The sequence below is a fragment of the Prionailurus bengalensis genome, chromosome C2 (assembly GCF_016509475.1).
Source record: "Prionailurus bengalensis isolate Pbe53 chromosome C2, Fcat_Pben_1.1_paternal_pri, whole genome shotgun sequence".
In the NCBI taxonomy this organism is placed as follows: Eukaryota; Metazoa; Chordata; class Mammalia; order Carnivora; family Felidae; genus Prionailurus; species Prionailurus bengalensis.
In genome coordinates, this window is record NC_057350.1 from 130,039,524 (window position 1) to 130,061,360 (window position 21,837).

The window sequence follows — 21,837 nt, forward strand, 5'->3', positions numbered from 1 at the left end:
TCCTTCAGTTTTTGTTTGCTTGGGAAGACCTTTATCTCTCCTTCTATTCTAAATGATAGACTTGCTGGATACAGGATTCTCAGCTGCATATTTTTTCTTTTCATCACATTGAAGATTTCCTGCCATTCCTTTCTGGCCTGCCAAGTTTCAGTAGATATATCCATCACTAGTCTTATCAGTCTCCCTTTATATGTTATAGCATGCTTATCCCTAGCTGCTTTCAGAATATTCTCTTTATCCTTGTATTTTGCCAGTTTGACTATGATATGTCGTGCAGAAGATCGATTCAAGTTATGTCTGAAGGGAGTTCTCTGTGCCTCTTGGATTTCAATGCCTTTTTCCTTCCCCAGATCAGGGAAGTTTTCAGCTATGATTTCAAATACACCTTCAGCACCTTTCCCTCTCTCTTCCTCCTCTGGAATCCCAATTATGCGTATGTTATTACATTTAATTTGTCACTTATTTCTCTAATTCTCCCCTCATACTCTTGGATTTTTTTTCTCTCTCTTTTTCTCAGTTTCCTCTTTTTCCATAATTTTATCTTCTAGTTCACCTATTCTCTCCTCTGCCTCTTCAATCCAAGCTGTGGTCACCTCCATTTTATTTTGCAGCTCATTTATAGCATTTTTTAGCTCCTCCTGACTTTCTTAATCCCTTGATCTCTGTAGTAATAACTTCTCTGCTGTCCTCTATACTTTTTTCAAGCCCAGCTATTAATTTTATGACTATTATTTTAAATTCATTTTATGTTACATTGCTTAAATCATTTTTGATCAATTCGTTAGCTGTCGCTACTTCCTGGAGTTTCTTTTGAGGAGAATTCCTCCGTCTCATCATTTTGGATAGTCCCTGGAGTGGCGAGGAACTGCAGGGCTCTTCCTCTGTGCTGTCTGGAGTAACTTGCATTGGTGGGCGGGGCCACAGTCAGACCTGATGTCTGCCCCCCAGCCCACTGCTGGGGCCACAGTCAGACTGGTGTGTACCTTATCTTCCCCTCTCCCAGGGGCAGGACTCACTGTGGAGTGGTGTGGCCTCTGTCTGGGCTACTTGCACACTGCCAGGCTTGTGGTACTGCTTCGATGGGATCTGGCGTATTAGCCAGGGTGGATCCACAAGGTGCACAGATGCAGGAGGAGCAGAGTCAGCTCACTTTGCCTTCAGTGGTCCGCTTCAGGAGGGGCCCCTCTTCTGTGGGCCTCTCGTCTATGCTTGGCTTCGGAGAGTCCATTCTGCTAGTCTTCTGGCAGTTTTCTGGGTTATTTAGGCAGATGTGGGTGGAATCTAAGTGGACAGCAGGACGTGGTGAGCCCAGTGTCCTCCTACGCTGCCATCTTCCATTTTCTCTCTAAAAAAACACTCTTCTCAGGACTAAATAGCCTGACTTGATGACACAGGAAACACCACGACTGCAGGGCAGGTCCAACTGGGTTTACACCACATCCATCAGGGTCTGTGAGCCTCAGGTCACTGACCTCACCTCCAGTTTCTCAACTGGGACAGGAAGGCTGGGCCACAGGGGAGAGAAAGCCAGGCTCTGTGCTGAGAGAGGACGCTCACAAGGCTGTCGTGTGTTGTCCCTCCACTGCGGAATCTATATTTGTTAAAATCTTGCAGATCTGTCATGATTTTTTTCCTGAAACATTTTTTTATTATATTATAGTAGATTATATTGTAGCATAATAGAATTATAGTATGTTATTTAAAATTTTTTAACGTTTATTTATTTTAGAGAAAGAGAGAGAGAGAGAGCACAAGCAGGGGAGGCGCAAAGAGAATGGGACAGAGAATCCTAAGCACGCTGTTCACTGTCACCCCAGAGCCCAGTGTGGGGCTCGAACCCATGAACTGTGACATCATGACCTGAACTGAAGTTGGATGCTTAACCAGCTGATCCACCCAGGTGCCCCTATAGTACATTATTTTAAATAAAAATAAGTCATAAATTTGGGTTACTTTTCCCCAACTAATGACTGTTGTATATGAAAATGACATTGTGATATGTTTATCTTTTGCCAAACTAATTTATTCATTCATAAATAATTGTAGTAATATTTTTCTTTTTTTATAGTTGTACCACAATTTGTTTATTTATTAACCAGTTGATGGACATTTGAATTGTTTTTAATTTTAACATTATGAAAAAAGCAACTAAACATTAACATACAGGTGCTTATGTAGACATATGTTTTTATTTTGCGGGGGAGTAGATACACATAAAGGGTAGTATGGTAATTGTATATTTAACTTCAGGAGAAAGTTCCAAACTGTTTTCTAGATATGCTATTTTGCATTCACACCAGCACTATCTGAGGGTTTCAGTTGCTCTAAATCCTTATTAACACTTAATGTGATCTGTGTATTTTATTTTGACCATATTAGTAGATAAGTAGTGCTATTGTCTTGATTTCCATTTCTATAATGACTAATAACTTTGGATATATTTTTATGTGCTAATTTGCCATCTGTATGTGAGTGGATGTCTGTTCAAATCTTTTGCTTATTTAAAAAATTGGGTTGTCTCATTATTATTAGGTTTTAAGTTTGTTTTTTTTGTTTCATTTTAATTGACATCCAAGTTAGTTAGCATATAGTGCAATAATAATTTCAGGAGTAGAATCCAGTGGTTTATCCCCTGCATATAACACCCAGTGCTCATCTCAACAAGTGTCTTCCTCAGTGCTCCTTGCCCATTTAACCTATCCTTCCACCCACAACCCCTGCAGCAACCCTCAGTTTGTTGTCTATATTTAAGAGTCTCTTAGGGGCGCCTGGGTGGTTCAGTTGGTTGGGCCTCTAACTTTGGCTCAGGTCATGATCCCACTGCTCATGGATTTGAGCCCTGCATCGGGCTCTGTGCTAACAGCTCAGAGCCTGGAGCCTGCTTCAGATTCTGTGTCTCCCTCTCTCTCTGCCCCTCCCCCACTCACACTCTGTTTCCCTCTCCCAAAAATAAACGTTAAAAAAAAATTTTTTTAAATCTCTTGTTTTGCCCCCTCCATGTTTTTATATTATTTTTGCTTCCCTGCCCTTCTGTTAATCTGTTTTGTATCTTAAGTTCCACATATGAGTGAAGTCATATGATATTTGTCTTTCTCTGACTGGCTAATTTTGCTTTGCATAATACCCTCTAGTTCCATCCATGTTGTTGCAAATGGAAATTTTTTTTTTTTGATTGCCAAATAACACTCCATTTTGTCTGTGTGTGTGTGTGTGTGTGTGTGTGTGTGTGTGTGTGTATACACCACATCTTTATCCATTCATCTGTCGATAGACATTTGGGCTCTTTCCAAACATTGGGGTATGTGTGCCCCTTTGAAACAGCATACCTGTATCCTTTGGATAAATACTTAGTGCAATTGCTGGATTGTAGGGTAATTCTATTTTTTATTTTTTGTGGAACCTCCATACTGTTTCCCAGAGTGGCTGCATCAGTTTGCATTCCCACCACAAATGCAAAATGTTCCTCTTTCTCTGCATCCTCACCAGCATCCGTTGTTGCCCGAGTTGTTAATTTTAGCCATTCTGACTGGTGTGAGGTGGTTATTTCATTGTGCTCTTGATTTGTATTTCTCTGATGATGAGTGATGTTGAGCATTTTTTTCGTGTGTTTACTAGCCATCTGGATGTCTTCTCTAGAAAAGTATCTAGTCATGTCTTTTGCCCATTTCTTCACTGGATTATTGTTTTTTTGGGGGGTTGTTGAGTTTGATAAGTTCTTCATAGATTTTTGATACTAGCCTTTAATCTGATAAGTCATTTGCAAATGTCTTCTCCCATCCCATCAGTTGCCTTTTAGTTTTGTTGTTTCCTTTGCCATGCAGAAGATTTTTATCTTGATGAGGTCCCAATAGTTCACTATAGTAATATTTTTCTTGATTCTACCCTACTTTCCAGGCATGCAATCATCTGAAAATATTGATATTTTATTTGTTTCTTTCTACTTCATATGTATTTTGTATCTTATTGCATTACTGGAAAATTCCAAAAACAATGTTAAATAATAATGGTGATATGACAGCTTCTTATTTCTGACTCCAGTGCAATCCTGGCTTAGCTTTCCTGTTGGCATTTTCACTGAATCCTTCTCTATTAGTTGTTTAATTACTATTATTGCTTTTACTATTAATGAATGTTGAGCACCTATATTTTTCTCTCTACACGGTCCCTGTACTTTCAGGTCTTTAGCTTATTTCCTTCTCCTTTAAAGCATGGTCTAGTTCCTGTGGGAAGAAAGTTGTTCTGAAGCAATAAACACTAACAAGAAAAACGAAGTATGGATTTTCTTCCATTCTCCTTTGGGCAGCTGTGACTTACCCAAATGGACTTGATGCACTCAAAGTGAGAGGCTCTCTTCACACAGGTGACATGAGGACCATCTGCTGGAAGGACTTTTTTCATGTTGTCACTGAAATCAGAGCACTTACTGGCCTCATGATTTGAGACAGTGCACCACCTCACAGTTTTCCCAGGGACAGCCAGACACAGACCTAGGGGACAGATGCCAGAGGTGTAAGGAACCCACAGTGCTCATCTTTCTCTGCTGGCAGAAGAAGTTAAAGACAAGGTAAATGGTTGTCTGAGTGGGATAGACAAAAATTGGGTTGGCTGCATGGCTCACCTGAGTTTTCAGGTCCCATTTCTCTGATTGTGCCTTTCCCCTTGGAGAAACAAACCCAAAAGCACCTCCCAAAAGCTAAACAGAATTACCACATGACCCAGAAATCCCACCCCTCAGTATATATCCCAAAGAATTGGAAGCAGGTACTCAAATACACATACATGAATATTCACAGTAGCACTATTCACGATGGTCAAGAAAGGCAGAAACAACCTAAATGTACATCAATGGGTGAATGGATAAACAAAATATAGTATATCCATACAATGAAATATTATTCTGCCATAGAAAGAATGAAGTATTGCTATATGCTACAACATGGATGAACCTCGAAAATAATACGTTAAATGAAAGAAGCCAGTCACAAAAGGCTACACATTATATAATCCTACTCATATGAAATATCTAGAATAGGTAAATCTATAGAGACACAAAACAAACTGGTGGTTGCCAGGGGCTGGGAGAGAGGGGAATGGGTACTGACTGCTTAATGGGCACAGGATTTTCTTTTGGAACTAGATAGAGATGGTAGTTACACAACACTGTGAGTATACTAAATGCCACTGAATTGTATACTTTTAAATGATTAATTTTATGTTAATTAATGTCACCTCAGAAAAGAAAAAATATAAAAGGTGGGAGGGTGGCTGGGTGACTCAGTCGGTTAAGCATCCAACTCTTGATTTTGGCTCAGCTCATGATCTCGTGGTTCATGAGTTCGAGCCCCACATTGGGCTCTGTCTGCACTGACAGTGTGGAACCTGCTTGAGATTCTCTCTCTCTTCCCCTCCCCTCCTCTTGCTCTTTCATTCTCTCAAAATAAATAAATAAACTTAAAAGAAAAACCTATGGGAAGGAATCTTCAGCCTACTGATTTAGTCATTCTTTTGACATTAGATACTCTAACCTTATATGGTACTAATTGCTGGGGCACTAAAATCAGTACATGTTTGTTTCATTTTAAGCTATAGTAATAAGTTTAGAGACTATTTTAAAGGCAGAATGCTGCTTACAAATCTGTAGTATTTGAGCCAAATGTTATTTTAAATAAAATCTAAAAGATGAAAGTACAGCAGTAGCAAATCCCAGTTTTGGATGAAGTCCTGTATGTCAGGCAGTGTGCCAAGCACATTACTCTGCTCTAAGGTCCACAAATCTCCTGCCATTTAAACATTAGTGTTTCTGGGGGCGCCTGGGTGGCGCAGTCGGTTAAGCGTCCGGCTTCAGCCAGGTCACGATCTTGCGGTCCGTGAGTTCGAGCCCCGCGCCAGGCTCTGGGCTGATGGCTCAGAGCCTGGAGGCTGTTTCCGATTCTGTGTCTCCCTCTCTCTCTGCCCCTCCCCCATTCATGCTCTGTCTCTCTCTGTCCCAAAAATAAATAAACGTTAAAAAAAAAAATTTAAACATTAGTGTTTCTGTTTGTGGATGAAATTTAAGGAAAAAAAAAACTATCAGGGACATAAAATAACTTGAGACGAAGCTAATATTTGAACTACCCAAATATGTTTGACTCCAAAATCTGCACTGCCTTTTAAGTGTCTGTGAGTAAGAAACATCAAAAGAAACAGGACAGGAGATGCCAAATTACCTTAGACAGAATCCCATATGAAACACAGAATGACATATGGAGCTCCTCAACCCTATCTGAAAAAGCCTTTGAGAGTAGCAGCCCAAGGAAGGAGAGCAAGCTAGGAAATGGAACTATAGAGGCCATGTGCCCATGTGCAGAACAGAAACATTTGGAGTATTAGCTTTCATTTTCATTTTGAAACTTTCAAAGCATGTTTAATCTGCTTCCTAATATACATTGCTAAAACATTTTGTGCTTAGAAATAACTGGCAACAGTTAGAGACAATACAACTCTATAAATGAAAATGCTTTGTAAGCAGGTTAAGTTATACAAAGAGCTACTATATCCAACTGTCGGGTTTGTTTTTCTTTTTCAAAGGTATGCACTTTTTGGGAAAGCCTTTTTGAAAGTTTATATTTTCAGTCACCACTGTACTTATGTTCAAATGATTAAAACTAGTTTCTGCACTTCTAATTTTTTTTAACTGTGATTGCAAAACAGGGCAAATGAAGTTTGTATTATTAGGGGAAAAGTGAAAGTCTTGACAGAAGCAAAACAAAACAAAAAAAAGGGAAGATGGACTTTTGCTTCTACCTATAAAGGAGTAACTGATATGGGACTTGTTCTAGTACTTTAAACAACTAAAACACACACACACACACACACACACAGAGTGTGGAAAAAACATGTGAAGAAAAGTTTTAAGTCATTGGATTATGGGCAAAAGAAAACCAGAGTAGCGATACTTATATGGGACAAAGTAGACTTTAAAACAAAAACCTTAACAAGAGACAAAAAAAGAGCACTATACAATAATAAAGGGAATAATCCAACAAGAAGATATAACAATTATAAATATTTATACACCCAACATAGAAGCACCCAAAACCATAAATCAGTTAATAACAAATGTAAAGGAACTAATCGATAATACAATAATAATAGTGACTTTAACACCCCACTTACATAAATGGATGGATCATCTAAACAGGACATCAACAAGGAAACAATGGCTTTGAAGGATATACTGGACCAGATGGACTTAACAGATATATTCAGAACATTCCATCCTAAAACAGCAGAATACATATTCTTTTCAAGTGCACATGGAACATTCTCCTGAATAGATCACATATTAGCCCACAAAACAAATCTCAACAAATCCAAGAAGGTCAAAATCATACCATGCATCTCTTCTACAACGTTATGAAACTAGAAATCAACCACAAGAAAAAATCTGGAAAGACCACAAATACATGGAGGTTAAATAACATGCTACTAAACAATGAATAGGTCAGCCAGGAAATCAAAAGAGAAATTAAAAAGTCCATGGAGGGGTGCCTGGGTGGCGCAGTCGGTTAAGCATCCGACTTCAGCCAGGTCATGATCTCGCGGTCCGTGAGTTCGAGCCCCGCATCGGGCTCTGGGCTGATGGCTCAGAGCCTGGAGCCTGTTTCTGATTCTGTGTCTCCCTCTCTCTCTGCCTCTCCCCCGTTCATGCTCTGTCTCTCTCTGTCCCAAAAATAAATAAACGTTGAAAAAGTCCATGGAAACCTTTGGGATGCAGCAAAAGTGTTTCTAAGAGGGAAATTTATAGCAATACAGGCCTACCTCAAGGAACAAGAAAAATCTCAAATAAACGATCTAACCTTGTACCTAAAGGAGCTAAAAAAAAAAGGAACAACAAAACCAAACCAAAAACCAGAAGAAGGAAGGAAATAATAAATATTAGAGCAGACATAAATGTTATAGAAACTAAAAAAAACAATAGAACAGATCAATGAAACCAGGAGCTGTTTCTTTGAAAAAAATTTAAAAAAAAATCAAAAACCTCTAGCCAGACTTAACATGAAACAAAGAGGAAGGACTCAAATAAATAAAATCACAAATGAGAGATGAGAAATAACAACCAAACCATCTCCAATAAAGAGTTAGTATCCAAAATATATAAAGAAGTTACAAGAACTCAACACTCAAAAAACAAATAATCTAATTAAAAATGGGCAGAAGACATGAACAGAAATTTTTCCAAAGAAGACGTCCAGATGGCCAACAGACACATGAAAAGATGCCCAATATCACTCACCATGAGGGAAATGCAAATCAAATATCTACAATGAGATATCACCTCACACCTATCAGAATGGCTAAAATTAACAACACAAGAAACAGGTGTTGGCAAGGATATGGAGTAAAAGGAACACTCATGCACTACTGGTGGGAGTGCAAACTGGTACAGCCACTGTGGAAAACAGTATAGAGGTTCCTCAAAAAGTTAAAAATAGGACTTACCCTAGATTCCGGAAATCACAATACTTGGTATCTACCCAAACGACACAAGAACACTAATTCAAAGGGATACATGCACCCCTATATTTATAGCAGCATTATTTACAATACCTAAGATATGAAAGCAGCCCAAATGTCCATCAACAATAGACAGCGATGGAATATTATTCAGCTATAGAAAAGGATGAAATTTTTTAAAAAAAGAGTGAAATCTTGCCATTTGCAATGACATGCACAGAGCTAAAGAGTATAATGCTAAGTAAAATAAATCAGTCAGAGAAAAATAATATATGATTTCACTCAAATCTGGAATTTAGGGAAGAAAACAGGCAAAGGGAAAAAATAAGAGAGAGAGACAAAGGAAAACACAGACTCTTAATTATAGAGAATAATCTGATGGTTACCAGAGGGGGTGGGGGTGGGAGGGAATGGGTTAAAATCCTGATGTGGATGAAGGAGTGCACTTGTCATGATGAGCACCAGGTGATGTATGGAATTGTTTGATCACTATATCATAGACCTGAAACTAATACTGTATGTTAACTAACTGGAATTAAAATAAAAACATAACATAACATAACATAACATAACATAACATAACATAACATAACATAACATAACATATTGGACAATGGGAAGTGCAGGACTGTGATCTCTGAGAGAAGGAAAACAAATAAAATGAGTCCTATAATCCTAACTTTCTTTCTGGACCAGATTTCCAGATGGCAGAGCAGAGAGAAGAAAACCAAGTAGCCTGACTGTTTTACCAAGCTGAGGAGACAGAGATCATATTTAGGTAAGGCTAAGGCAATTAGAATTTGTAGCACAGATTACCAAACAGTAGTGAATGCCAAAAAGGAGAGAAGAGAGAGAGAGGAGATTGAAATCTAGAGTCTACATACATTTGAGATTCTGGCTAAATTCCAACTTGAGCATTGTGGAAGCCAGGCAATAACAACTGCTAGAGAAAGAAAATTCAATGGGGAGCTTAAGCCAAACATTTTCCAGAACTTGAATGAGGTCAGGAATCATTTCAAGTTCCCATGATTCAGAGTGGATAAAAATCTCATTGAATAAATAGTACAGTTATTAAAGTTCCAGAAGTAGGTTGAACTACCCTACAATAAAGAATATTCTAGACACAGACTAAAAATCTAGAAACTAGTTTTGAAAGAATTAAGCTGATCTGCAGATAATATGACTGCCTGCCAGAACAAAGTTTAACACTCTTTAAATAAAAACAACAAAATTCATTACACACACACACACACACACACACACACACACACACACACACTGTACACACCAAATTTCCATACTCAGCAAGGTAAAATTCACAATGTCTGGCAACCCACAAAATTACTATGCAGGTGAAGAAGCAGGAAAATGTAACCCATAATCAAGAGGAAAACAGTCAACAGAATCAGAACTAGAAGTAAAAGGGATGATGAAAGTAACAGAAAATAACTTTAAAACAGCTATTTTAAGTATTATAAGTAGGCTCAGAGATTCAAAGGAAAGCATGAACATAATGAGGAAACCAATGTAAGCTATAAAAAGAGCTAAAAGGAATTTCTAGAGACAAAAAAACAGAACGTCTGAGGGGCACCTTGGTGGCTCAGTCAGTTGAGCATCTGACTCTTGATTTCAGCTCATGTCATGATCTCAAGGTTTGTGGGATGGAGCCCCATGACAGGGGGCTCTCCACACAGTGCAGAGACTGCTTGGGATTCTCTCTCCTCTCTCTCTCTGCCCCACCCGCTGCTCACACTTGCTTGCTTTCTCTCAAAATAAACAAATAAACTTAAAAAAAAAAAAAAGAACATCTGAAATGAGCACTTAACTGAATGAGAATAACAGCAGATTACATACTGCAATAGAAAAAAGATAATCTGGAAGACATTACTTGAAACTCTCTGAAATGAAGCTCAGGGAGGGGGAAAAAAAGGATGAAAAACCAATAAACAGAGCCTCAGTGACTTGTCACCCAATGTCAAGTGATCTAATATATATGTAACTGCAGTCAGTCCTATGGGAAAACATGGGGAGGGGGGCTGAAAAAATATGTGAAGAAATATTTGGCCAGAATTTTCCCAAATGTTATGAAAACTATAAACTCAGTTCTAGAGCAACCAGAGAAAAGAGACAAATTTAGAGGAACAAAGATAATGAATGAATACCACGGACTTTTTTTGTCAGAATCAAGATTAAGTCATAGACAAAATGCTGAAATAAAAATAACCTGTTAACCTAGAAATCTATATCCAATGAAATTAACTTTCAGAACTGGAGGCAAAAATGAACTTTTTCAGGCAAAAAATGTTGAGGGAATTTGGTAACAGCAAATTTGCACTACAAATACATGTTAAAGAAAGTGCGAGACCCAAGTGACATACTGGTGAATTCTATCAAACACTTAAAAAAGAAAGATACGAATGCTGCACAAACTATTTTATAAAATAAAGAAGGGAGGAAAACTCCTTTTTTTTTTAAACATAATTTATTGTCAAATTGGCTTACATACAGTGTGTAAAATGTGCTCTTGGTTTTGGGGAAGGTTCCCGTGGTTCATTGCTTACATAAAACACCCAGTGTTCATCCCAACATGTGCCCTCCTCAATGCCCATCACCCATTTTCTCCTCTCCCCTTAACCCTTCATCAACCCTCAGTTTGTTCTCTATATTTAAGAGTCTCTTATGGTTTGCCTCCCACCCTCTCTGTTTTTAACTATTTTTTCCCCCTTCCATTCCCCCATGGTCTTCTGTTAAGTTTCTCAAGGTCCACATCTGAGTGTAAACATATGATATCTGTCTTTCTCTGACTGACTTATTTCACTTAGCATAATACCTTCCAGTTCCATCCACATTGCGGCAAATGGCATGATTTCCTTACTAATTTTCTAAGGTCGTATTAACTTGATATCAAATCCAAACAAAGATGTTACAAGAAAAGAAAACTATAGGCAAATATCGTAGACACAAAAATTCTTTACAAAATTCTTTACTATGCAAAACCAATCAGTAAAATTCACCATACTGCAAAATTTAAAAATCCGTGATTATCTTGATAAGATACAGAAGACGTAGTTGTCAATTCAACACTCCAAGCAAACTAGGTATAGAAGGGGAGTGTCCTCAACCTGATAAAAGCATCTTCAAAAACATACAACTAACATCATACCTAATGGGGAAAGATTTAATGCTTCTCCAGTTGAGAAACAAGGCAAAGACATATACTTTCATCATTTCCATTTAACATTGTATAAGAGGGCTTAGCCATTTTAATAAGGTATAAAATGGGAAAAAAGGGATACCAGTTGGAAAAGAAGGTATAAAATTGTCTTTATCCACAGATAATGTTTGTCTACACAGAAAAATTTAAAGACCCTGCAAAAAAGCTACTGGAACTAATAAATGATTTTAGAGAAGTCACAGGATTTGATTTGATATACTAGAATCAATAAAATTTTGATGATAGTAAAAAGAAAAAAAACTGTAAAATGAAAAAATTTTATATACCACTTACAATGGCATCCAAAAATATGAAACATCTAGGGATAAATTTAACAAATTATCAATAACACTTATTCAATAAAAACTACAAAATATTCCTAAGATAAATGAAAGAAGACTAAACAGATACAGAATGCTCATGAACTAAAAACTCAATATTATTAAGGTGAAATTCTTCAGTGAAACCAAGTAAAGAAAACTTCATTTTTAAAATAAAGCCAGGGGGTGCCTGATGGCTCAGTCACTTGAGTGTCTGACTTGTACTTTCTGGCTCAGGTCATATTCTCACGGTTGGTGGGATCAAGCCCCCAGTTGGGCTTTGCACTAACAGTGTGTATCCTGCTTGGGATTCTCTCTCTCTCCCTCTCTCTCTGCCCCTTCCCCATTCATGCTGTCTCTATCTCAAAATAAATAAATAAAGTTTAAAAAAAAGCATACATATAAAATAAATAAATAAAAATAAAATAAAGCCAGAAGGCCAGAAGTGGGAGCTCTCACACCTTACCACTCCTTGTGGATTGCAGACCCAAAAAGGAAGAGAGGTACCCTGCATTCCTAACAGGAAGAAGCCTATACTTTACTGCCCTAGCAGGAGGAAGAAATATTTTCTCCTTGCCAGGAAGCAGCCTAGCTAATGAGAGACTATCACAACTTAGCCAATGAAAAGCCACTACACTTAGCCCCTCCCAACTTCCCCCTTTCTCTATGGGGAAAAACAAAAACAAAAACAAAAACTCCTGTCTTTGTCCTCTAGTCTTGCCTATGGTTTTGCCATAGCTTGCATGTCCTGAAATGTGATTTTCTGCTATTCCCAAAGAAACCCATTTTTGCTGGTAAAATAACTGACAATTTTTTTCAAATTTTTATTTAAATTCTACTTAGTTAATATACAGTGCAATATTGGTTTCAGGAGTAGACTTCAGTCATTCATCACTTGCACACAACACCCAGTGTTTATCACAAGTGCCCTCCTAATACCCATCACACATCTAGCCCATCCCCCCCCCACCTCCCTCCATCAACCCTCAGTTTGTTCTCTATTTTTAAGAGTCTCTTATGGTTAGTTACCCTCTCTTTTTTTTTTCTTTTCCCCCCTCCCATATGTTCATCTGTTTTGTTTCTTAAATTCCACATATGAGTGAAATCATATGGTATTTGTCTTTCTCTGACTTATTTTCCTCAGCATAATACACTCAAGCTCCATCCACATCATTGCAAATGGCAAGATTTCATCCTTCTTGATGGCTGAGTAATGTTCCATTGTGTGTATATACACCACATCTTCTTTATCCATTCATCAGTCAATGGACACTTGGGCCCTTTCCATATTTTGGCTATTGTTAATAATGCTGCTATAAACATAGGGGTTCATGTACCCTTTTGCATCTGTGTTTTGTATCTGTTGGGTAAATACCTAGTAGTGTAATTGCTGGGTCATAGGGTTATTCTATTTTTCACTTTTTGAAGACCCTCCATACTGTTTTCCAGAGTGGCTATGCCAGTTTGGATTCCCACCAACAGTGTAAGAGGATACTCCTTTCTCTACATCCTCACCAACACCTGTTGTTTCTTGTGTTAATTTTAGCCATTCTGACAGGTGTCAGGTGGTATCTCATCATGGTTTCAATTTGTATTTCCCTGGTGATGAGTGATATTAAACATCTTTTCATGTGCCTGTTAGCCGTCTGGATGTCTTCTTTGGAAAAGTGTCTATTCATGTCTTCTGCCCATTTCTTCACTGGATTATTTGTTTTTTGGGTGTTGAGTTTGGTAAGTTCTTTCAAGATTTTGGATACTAACCCTTCATCAGATATGTACTTTGCAAATATCTTCTCCCATTACGTAGGCTGCCTTTTAGTTTTGTTGATTATTTCCTTTGCTGTGCAGACACTTTTTATCTTGATGAGGTCCCAACAGTTTCTGTTTGCTTTTGTTTCCCTTGCCTTTGGCAAGATGTCTAGTAAGAAGTTGCTGCAGCTGAGGTCAAAGAGATTCCTGCCTGTTTTCTCCTTTAGCATTATGATAGTTTCCTGTCTCATATTTAGGTCTTTCATCCATTTTGAATTTATTTTGGTGTATAGGGTAAGAAAGTAGTCGAGTTTCATTCTTCTACATGTTTCTGTCCAGTTTTCCCAACACAATTTGTTAAAGAGAGTGTCTTTTGGATATTCTTTCCAGCTCTGTCGAAGATTAGTTGACCATATAGTTGTGTGTCCATTTCTGGGTTTTCTGTTCTGTTCCATTGATCTATGTGTCTGGGTTTTGTTTTTTGGTTTTTTTGCTAATACCATACTGTCTTGATGACTGCAGCTTTGTAATATAGCTTGAAGTCCTGAATCGTGATGCCTCCAGCTTTGCTTTTCTTTCTCAGAATTGCTTTGGCTATTCAGGGTCTTTTGTCGTTCCATACAAATGTTAGCGTTGTTTGTTCTAGCTCTGTGAAAAATGCTATTTGGTATTTTGCTGTTTGGCATTGCATTAAATGTGTAGATTGTTTTGGGTAGTATAGATATTTTAACAATGTTTGTTCTTCCTATCCATGAGCATGGAATTCATTTCCATTTCTTTGTGTCTTCTTCAATTTCCTTCATAAGTGTTCTACAGTTTTCGGAGTACAGACCATCTACCTCTTTAGTTAGGTTTATTTCTAGATATCTTATGGGTTTTGGTGCAATTGTAAATGGGATCGATTCCTTGATTTCTTTTTCTGCTGCTTCATTATTGGTGTATAGAAATGCAACCAATTTCTGTACATTGATTTTATATCCTGTGACTTTGCTGGATTCATGTGTTAGTTCTAGCAATTTCTTGGTGGATTCTTTGGGTTTTCGACATAGAGGATCATGTCATCCACAAATAGTGAAAGTTTGACTTCTTCCTTGCCAATTTGGATGCCTTTTATTTCTTTGTGTTGTCTGATTGCTGAGGCTAAAACTTCCAGTACTATGTTAAATAGTAGCGGTGAGAGTAGACGCCCCTGTCTTGTTCCTTACAGTGAAGGAAAGCTCTGTTTTTACCCATTGAAGATGATATTAGCTGTGTATATGGCCTTTATGATGTTGAGGAATATTCTATCTATCCCTACTTTGTTGAGAGTTTTTATCAAGAATGGATGCTGTATTTTGTCAAATGATTTTTCTGCATCTATTGACAGGATCATATGGTTCTTATCCTTTCTTTTATTACTGTGTTGTGTCATGTTGATTGATCTGCAACTATTGAACCACCCCTGCAACCCAGAAATAAGTCCCACTTGATCCTGGTGAATAATTCTTTTAATGTACTGTTAGATTCAATTTGTTAATATCTTGTTGATAATTTTTGCATGCATGTTCATCAAGGATATTGGCCTGTAATTCTCCTTTGAGTGGGGTCTTTGTCTGGTTTTGGAATCAAGGTAATGCTAGCCTCATAGAAGGAAATGGAAGTTTTTCTTCCATTTCTATTTTTCGAAACAATTTGGGAAGAATAGGCATTAACTCTTCATTAAATGTTTGGTAGAATTCCTCTGGGAAGCCATCTAGCCCTGGACTTTTGTTTGTTGGAATATTTTTTATTATTGATTCAATTTCTTTGCTGGCTATGGGTCTGTTCAAATTTCTATTTCTGTTTCAGTTTTGATAGTTTTTATGTTTCTAGGAATTTGTCCATTTCTTCCAGATTACCAAGTTTTTTGCACATAATTTTTCATAATATTCTCTTATTATTATTTGTATTTCTGTGGTGTTGATCATGATCTCTCCTCTTTTATTTGTGACTTTATTTTGGGGGGTCCTTTCTCTTTTCTTTTTGATAAGTCTGGCTAGGGGCTGTCAATTTTATTAATTCTTTCAAAGAACCAGCTCTTAGTTTTGTTGATCTGTTCTACTGGGGTTTTTTGTTGTTGTTGTTTCTATATCATTTATTTCTGCTTTAATCTTTATAATTTCCCTTCTTCTTCTGGCTTTAGGCTTTATTTGCTATTCCTTTTCTAGCTCCTTTAGGTGTAAGATGAGGTTGTATATTTGAGACTTTTCTTGTTCCCTGAGGTAGACCTGTATTGCAATATACCTCCCTCTTATGGCTGCCTTTGCTGCATCCCAAAGGTTTTGGACTTGACAGTTTAAAAGAATTTTTTAATGTTTATTCATTTTTTGAGGGAGGTGTGAGGGACATAGACAGGGGGAGACACAGAATCCAAAACAGGCTCCAGGCTCTAAGCTGTCAGCACAGAGCCCAATGCAGGGCCCAAACCCATGAACCAAGCTGAAGTCGGACGCTTAACCGACTGAGCCACCCAGGCACCCCCAGACTTGACAGTTTTATTTTATTATTTGGTGTGTGTGTGTGTGTGTGTGTGTGTGTGTGTTCAGATATAGAATTTAGTGATTCATCAGTTACATACAACACACAGTGCTCATCCCAACAAGTGCCCTCCTTAATGCCCACTGCCCATTTAGCCCATCCCCCACACACAACACCCCACCAGCAACCTTCAGTTTGTTCTCTTGACAGTTTTATTTTTAAGGCTAAACCTTCTCAAAATGATCCATAAATTAAATGCAATCTCAACAATATTTCAATACTAAACTTGATTTTTATAGTAGTTGATAAGCCAATTAAAAATGTATACGCATATGTAAAGGATCTAAATGGCAAACCAATACTGATGTAATACCATAGAGTTGGAGGGCTTATTCTACCTGATTTCTAGACTTTCTGTAAAGCTACTGTAATCAAGACAGTGTGATATTGGCACAAGAAGAGACATATCGCTTAACAGAACAGAATAGAGAGACTAGAAATTGACCCACATTTATAGGGTCAGTGGATTTTCAACAAAGCTGCTAAGGTAATTCAGTGGAGAAAGAATATCCTTTCCAAAAACAAGTCCTGGAATAACTGGATATTCATGTGAGAAAAATGAATCTCAACTTTTACTTTAACCATACACAAAAACTAAAAGTGTATCATGAACCAAAACACAAAAGCTGAAGCCATAAAACTTCTAAAATAGGGTTCCTGGGTAGCTCAGTTAAGCATCCAACTTTGGCTCAGGTCATGATCTCACAGTTCGTGAGTTTGAGCCCCACGTTGGGCTCTCGACTGTCAGCATAGAGCCTGCTTCAGATCCTCTGTCCTCCCCTCTCTCTGCCTCTCCCATACTGGTTCTTTCTCTACCTCTCCCAAAATAATAAATAAGCTTTAAAAAAAAAACCCTCTAAAATAAACCAAAAGAAATTATTGCAGCTTTAGGGGTAGCCAATTATATTTGTAGAGAGGACATAGAGTATAAAATCCAAAAATTAAAATTTTGTAGGTGAACTTGATCAAAATGGAGAACATCTGCCCTTCAGAAGATAGCATTCAGAAAATGACAAGCTAAGCCACAAACTTGGAAAAAATAATCGCAATACATCAGTCTGACCAAGGACTTGTATCCAGCATATATAAAGGGCTTTTTAACTCAATAGTAAGTCAAATAACCCAATTTTAAAAAATGGGAAAAGATTTTAACATATACTTCATAAAAGAAGATACACGAGTGGCCAATAAGAATATAGAGAGATGTTCAACATCTTTGCTCATCAAAGAAATACAAAATAAAACTCTAGTGATATACCACAGCACACCTATTAAAATCACTAAACGGGAAAAGACTGACAACACTGAGTGCTGATGGGACGTGGAGCAACTGAAATTCTCCTACATTGCTGGCAGCAATGTAAATGGTACAACTACTCAAAAAGCGTGGCATTTTCTTAACTAATTAAATATATATTTACATTATGACCCAGCAATTTTACTCCTAGAAATTTGCCTAAAAGGAATGAAAACATAAGTGCACTCAAAGACTTGTACACTAATGTTCATAGCAGCTTTATTCATAATATCCCCAAAGTGGGGAAGCTAAATGTCCACCAACGAATGAATAGGTAAACAAACTGTGGTAAAGCCATACAATGGAATACGACTAATCAATAAAAAGGAATGAACTTTAATACATGCAAAAATGTGGAGGAATCTCTAAACAATTTTACTGAGTGAAGCCAGACTCAAAAGACTACGTCTATGTACTGTACAACTGCATTTATGTGAAATGGCAAAACTTACATAGAGTGACAGAGAGTGGGAATGACTAGGAAAAGGATAGTTTGAGAGTGATGGAAATGTTCTATATCTTGATCATGATGGTAGTTACATGGGTACGTGTAGTTGTCAAAATTCATTGAACCACATGTATACTTAAAATGAGTTCTGGGGTGCCTGGGTGGCTCACTCAGTTAAGCATCCAACTGTGGCTCAGGTCATGATCTCACGGTTCATGAATTCGAACCCTGTATCAGGCTCTGTGATGACAGCTCAGAGTCTGGAGCCTGCTTCAGATTCTGTGTCTCCCTGTTTCTCTGCCCCTTCCCTGCTCGTGCTCCATCTCTCTGTCTCTCTCAAAAATAAATAGTGAACATTAAAAAAATTTTTTTAATGAGTGCATTTTATTATATATAAATTATACTTCAGTAAAAATTATTTTAAGTTTTTAAATGTTTATTCATTTTTGAGAGAAAGACAGAGACAGAGTGTGAGCAGAGGAGGGGCAGAGAGAGAGGGAGACACAATCTGAAGCAAGCAAGCTCCAGGCTCTGAGCTCTCAGCACAGAGCCTGATGCAGGGCTTAAACTCACAAACCACAAGATCATGACCTGAGCCAAAGTTGGATGCTTAAACAACTGAGCCACCCAGGTGCCCCAGTAAAAATTATTCTAAGAAATAAAGAGAGAAGGGTTCCTGGGTGGCTCAGTGGATTAAGCTTCCCACTCCTGGTTTCAGCTCAGGTCATGATCTTGTGGTTCATGAGTTTGAGTCCTGCATCAGGCTATGCGCTGGTGGCACGGAGCCTGCTTGGGGATTCTCTCTCTCTCTCTCTCTCTCTCTCTCTCTCTCTCTCTCTCAAAATAAATAAACAAAAAAGGAAGGAAGGAAGGAAGGAAGGAAGGAAGGAAGGGGGGAGGGAGGGAGGGAGGGAGGGAGGGAGGGAGGAAAGAAAGAAAGAAAGAAAGAAAGAAAGAAAGAAAGAAAAGAAAGACAGTGCAAGCAAGCTAGACTATACCAATTCAGTAACACTCTGTGACAGCCATGTGACAATTTCAAGAAAGGACAATCTGAGCCCACTGTGGATATTTGAGACTGATCCTGGGAGGGAAAAGCTTCTGGTGGCCACATGCTCATTGTGTGGAGAAATCTCTTAAGCCCCAGAGAGGCTGAAGTAGAAGGTAGAGGCCAAAGCGGAGGTGCAGGCTGTTCTGACCCTCTGGTTCTTGGCTCTTGCAAGGTCTACTAATAACAAACCCCCTTCCTTTGATCTGTTAAATTTTAAACTATTTTGGTTGCATTTCTGTCATTGCCCATCAGTTTTTTGTCGGAAAAGAACACTGAGCTTTGAAGAGAGCACATCCTAGACTCTAGGCTGGTTCATATCTAGTGGCCCACTGGGAAGGACTATGGGGGTGGGCATAGGGGAGGTAGGCAGCTCTTGCCTCTGGTTTGTAAATACAGACCTGATTGGGAAAATGACCTTTTGGTCAGTGCCTGGCATTTCCAGGAAAGGCGATAAAGGAAGAAAAAACAACACAAGCCCTGATCAGGAGCAATTAAGGAGCAACCAGGGAGCTTCACTCTGGATTCCCTGCTGGCTGTAGTTGGAACACAGCTGTACACTCCCTTTCCAGCCTTTCCCAGCCCCTGCAGAGCTCCCTGTGTGGCCCTATGTGGCACTCCTTGCCCTACCTGCCTTTTCCTCCTGCCGTCCCCAAGTTACCCCTCTCCTCAGGTAAGCTACCTTACCACTCCAGAAGTTATTTAAGAAAGCCTGAGAACAAACAGAACCAGGGCTAGAAAGAACCAACAGTTGTTGAGCCATGCAACTGTTTTTCACATGCACGAGCTCATTGACTTTGTACCATCGCCTACCTTCCTACAGTTACCCAGCCAAGAGCCCTGGGCTCCCCCTGCCCAACACAGGAAGGGGCCTGCTACATTGATGTTCAGGATTTTTACCAGTGGTAACTCACCTGTGTCTACAGTTCTGTCATTAGGTACTTTATCTCATTCCAATTTCGCAGTGTTGGTTGTGAAAAAGCAATGCCTACTGAACTAATGAGGAAACCAGTTCAGAGAGGTCAAGGGATGGCCGGGAACTGAGTCACACAGAACTGAGTGGCAGTGGATCCTACTCTAGGGTGAGTGCCTTTCTCGTACATTCCTCTACCTCCCTGTTGTGTGATAGGGATGGGAGATGTACAGTTCAAAGCAGGAAAATCCCTTCTGGTTAGATACCTGATAGGTCAAGCATACCTGACATTAAGCCCCTCCCCCGCTTAGGAGCCAGGAGCCCTGGGGAAAATCCCTTCTCTCCTTTGATCATATTTCCTTCACTGTGAACGGGATCAACAGCTTCCAGGCTAAGTGTCATAAGTCCTTTCCGCGATGGACTAATGAGTAAATAGTTTAGGTTTTGTGGGCTATAAGGTCTCTGTAGCAACTACTCAATTCTGTCCTTGAAGCCTGAGTGCAGCCACAGACAATACTTACCTGAATGAACATGATTGTGTTCCAATAAAATTTTACTTATGGACACTGAAATTTAAATTTAATGTAATTTTCATGTATCAAAACTACTGTTCTTTTCACTTTCTTTCAATCATTTAAAGATGTAAAAGCCATCATTAGCTCATCCAGCTGTACAACATCAGGCGGCAAGTGGGATTTGGCCCCCTGCCCTAGGCTACAAAAGTTTGTCAGGTGCCTGGGTTCACTCCCACCCCCAGCCCCCCCGACCCTCCTTCCGCCCCCCCCCCCCCCCCAAGCAGAGGCACTTTGGAACGAGCCAGGCGCTGGGCTGCTTCCGGGCCCCTAACACCCAGGCTGTGCAGTCCCACTATGGCTGACCCTCGACTGGCACCCAGTCCGCGCCCTGGAGGGCCAGCCCCCACTCAGCTCCCAGTGCGCACTCACCCAGGGTCCCTGCGCACAGCAGGGAGCAGATGGCGAACTTCATCGTCCGCTGCAGGAATACGACACTGACGCGGGCTCCGGGAGCCGAGGCAGGCTTTACCTGACCCTCCCCAGGGGGAGAGGATCCGCCTTCCCTGAAGGGTTCACCTTTTGGGCAGATCTTTCTTGCCACACCCCCGGCCAGCCCCAGCCCTCCGCAGGGCTAGAGGGCAGCAAACTCGAGCCACGCTCCTGCCGACACGCGGCCACTCCTTCCTCCCACCTCCGGGAGCTGCTAGACCGCTCCTCTCTCGCGGGTTAGGGGTCCGCACGCCTGAGGTGCAAGCGGAAGCAACCTCGGAGCCCGCTGGACTGGCCGCCTTCACAGAGGGAGAAGGCAAGTGATCGGCTGGGTCCCAGGTGAGTTACTAGGACCTAAGTTCCCTGACCCTCGGCCTTCATCTAGCCATGAAGCTCTTAAATGTTTGGAAAACACAGACCCCAGAGGAATTGGGGGCAGTGCACAGGATACACAGGCTCCAGAGGAATGGGGGGCAGTCCACAGAATGAAACCTGGGGACTCTTCCCCCAGAAAAGCATGCGCACACAGACACACAATGTTCTGAACACCATTTTCAGGCATCTTCAGACTCTTCCTCTTCAGTCGCCCACTCCGGACGCCTCCCGGAACCCCTCCCCCGCAAAAAAGACACGGTTCCCTGCAACCCTCTGCTGAAGGCTGAGGTCAGGCAAAGCGCTGAACCCCGAGAGGGCTGCTTCTACTTGGTTCTGCAGCCTGCCTCCCAGTCCTGAAGTCGGTGAGCTTCACTTAGGGAAAGTTTAGATGCAGTTTTAACAACTTTTGTTGAAGTACAA

The 21,837-nt window shown here is 39.7% G+C and overlaps 1 protein-coding gene across 1 annotated transcript in view; it reads right to left on the reverse strand.

Annotated features, from left to right (window-relative positions):
• LOC122491973 (inhibitor of carbonic anhydrase-like) overlaps positions 1–21,136 on the reverse strand; it is a 67,974-nt gene extending 46,838 nt beyond the window's left edge. The window contains exons 1-2 of the mRNA XM_043595370.1: positions 20,983–21,136; positions 4,315–4,487 (exon numbers count right to left, since the gene is read on the reverse strand). Coding sequence (XP_043451305.1) covers positions 4,315–4,487; positions 20,983–21,025 — 216 coding nt within the window. The 5' untranslated portion in view covers positions 21,026–21,136. The remainder of the gene's footprint in view (positions 1–4,314; positions 4,488–20,982) is intronic.
• Between the last annotated feature and the right edge of the window lie 701 nt (positions 21,137–21,837).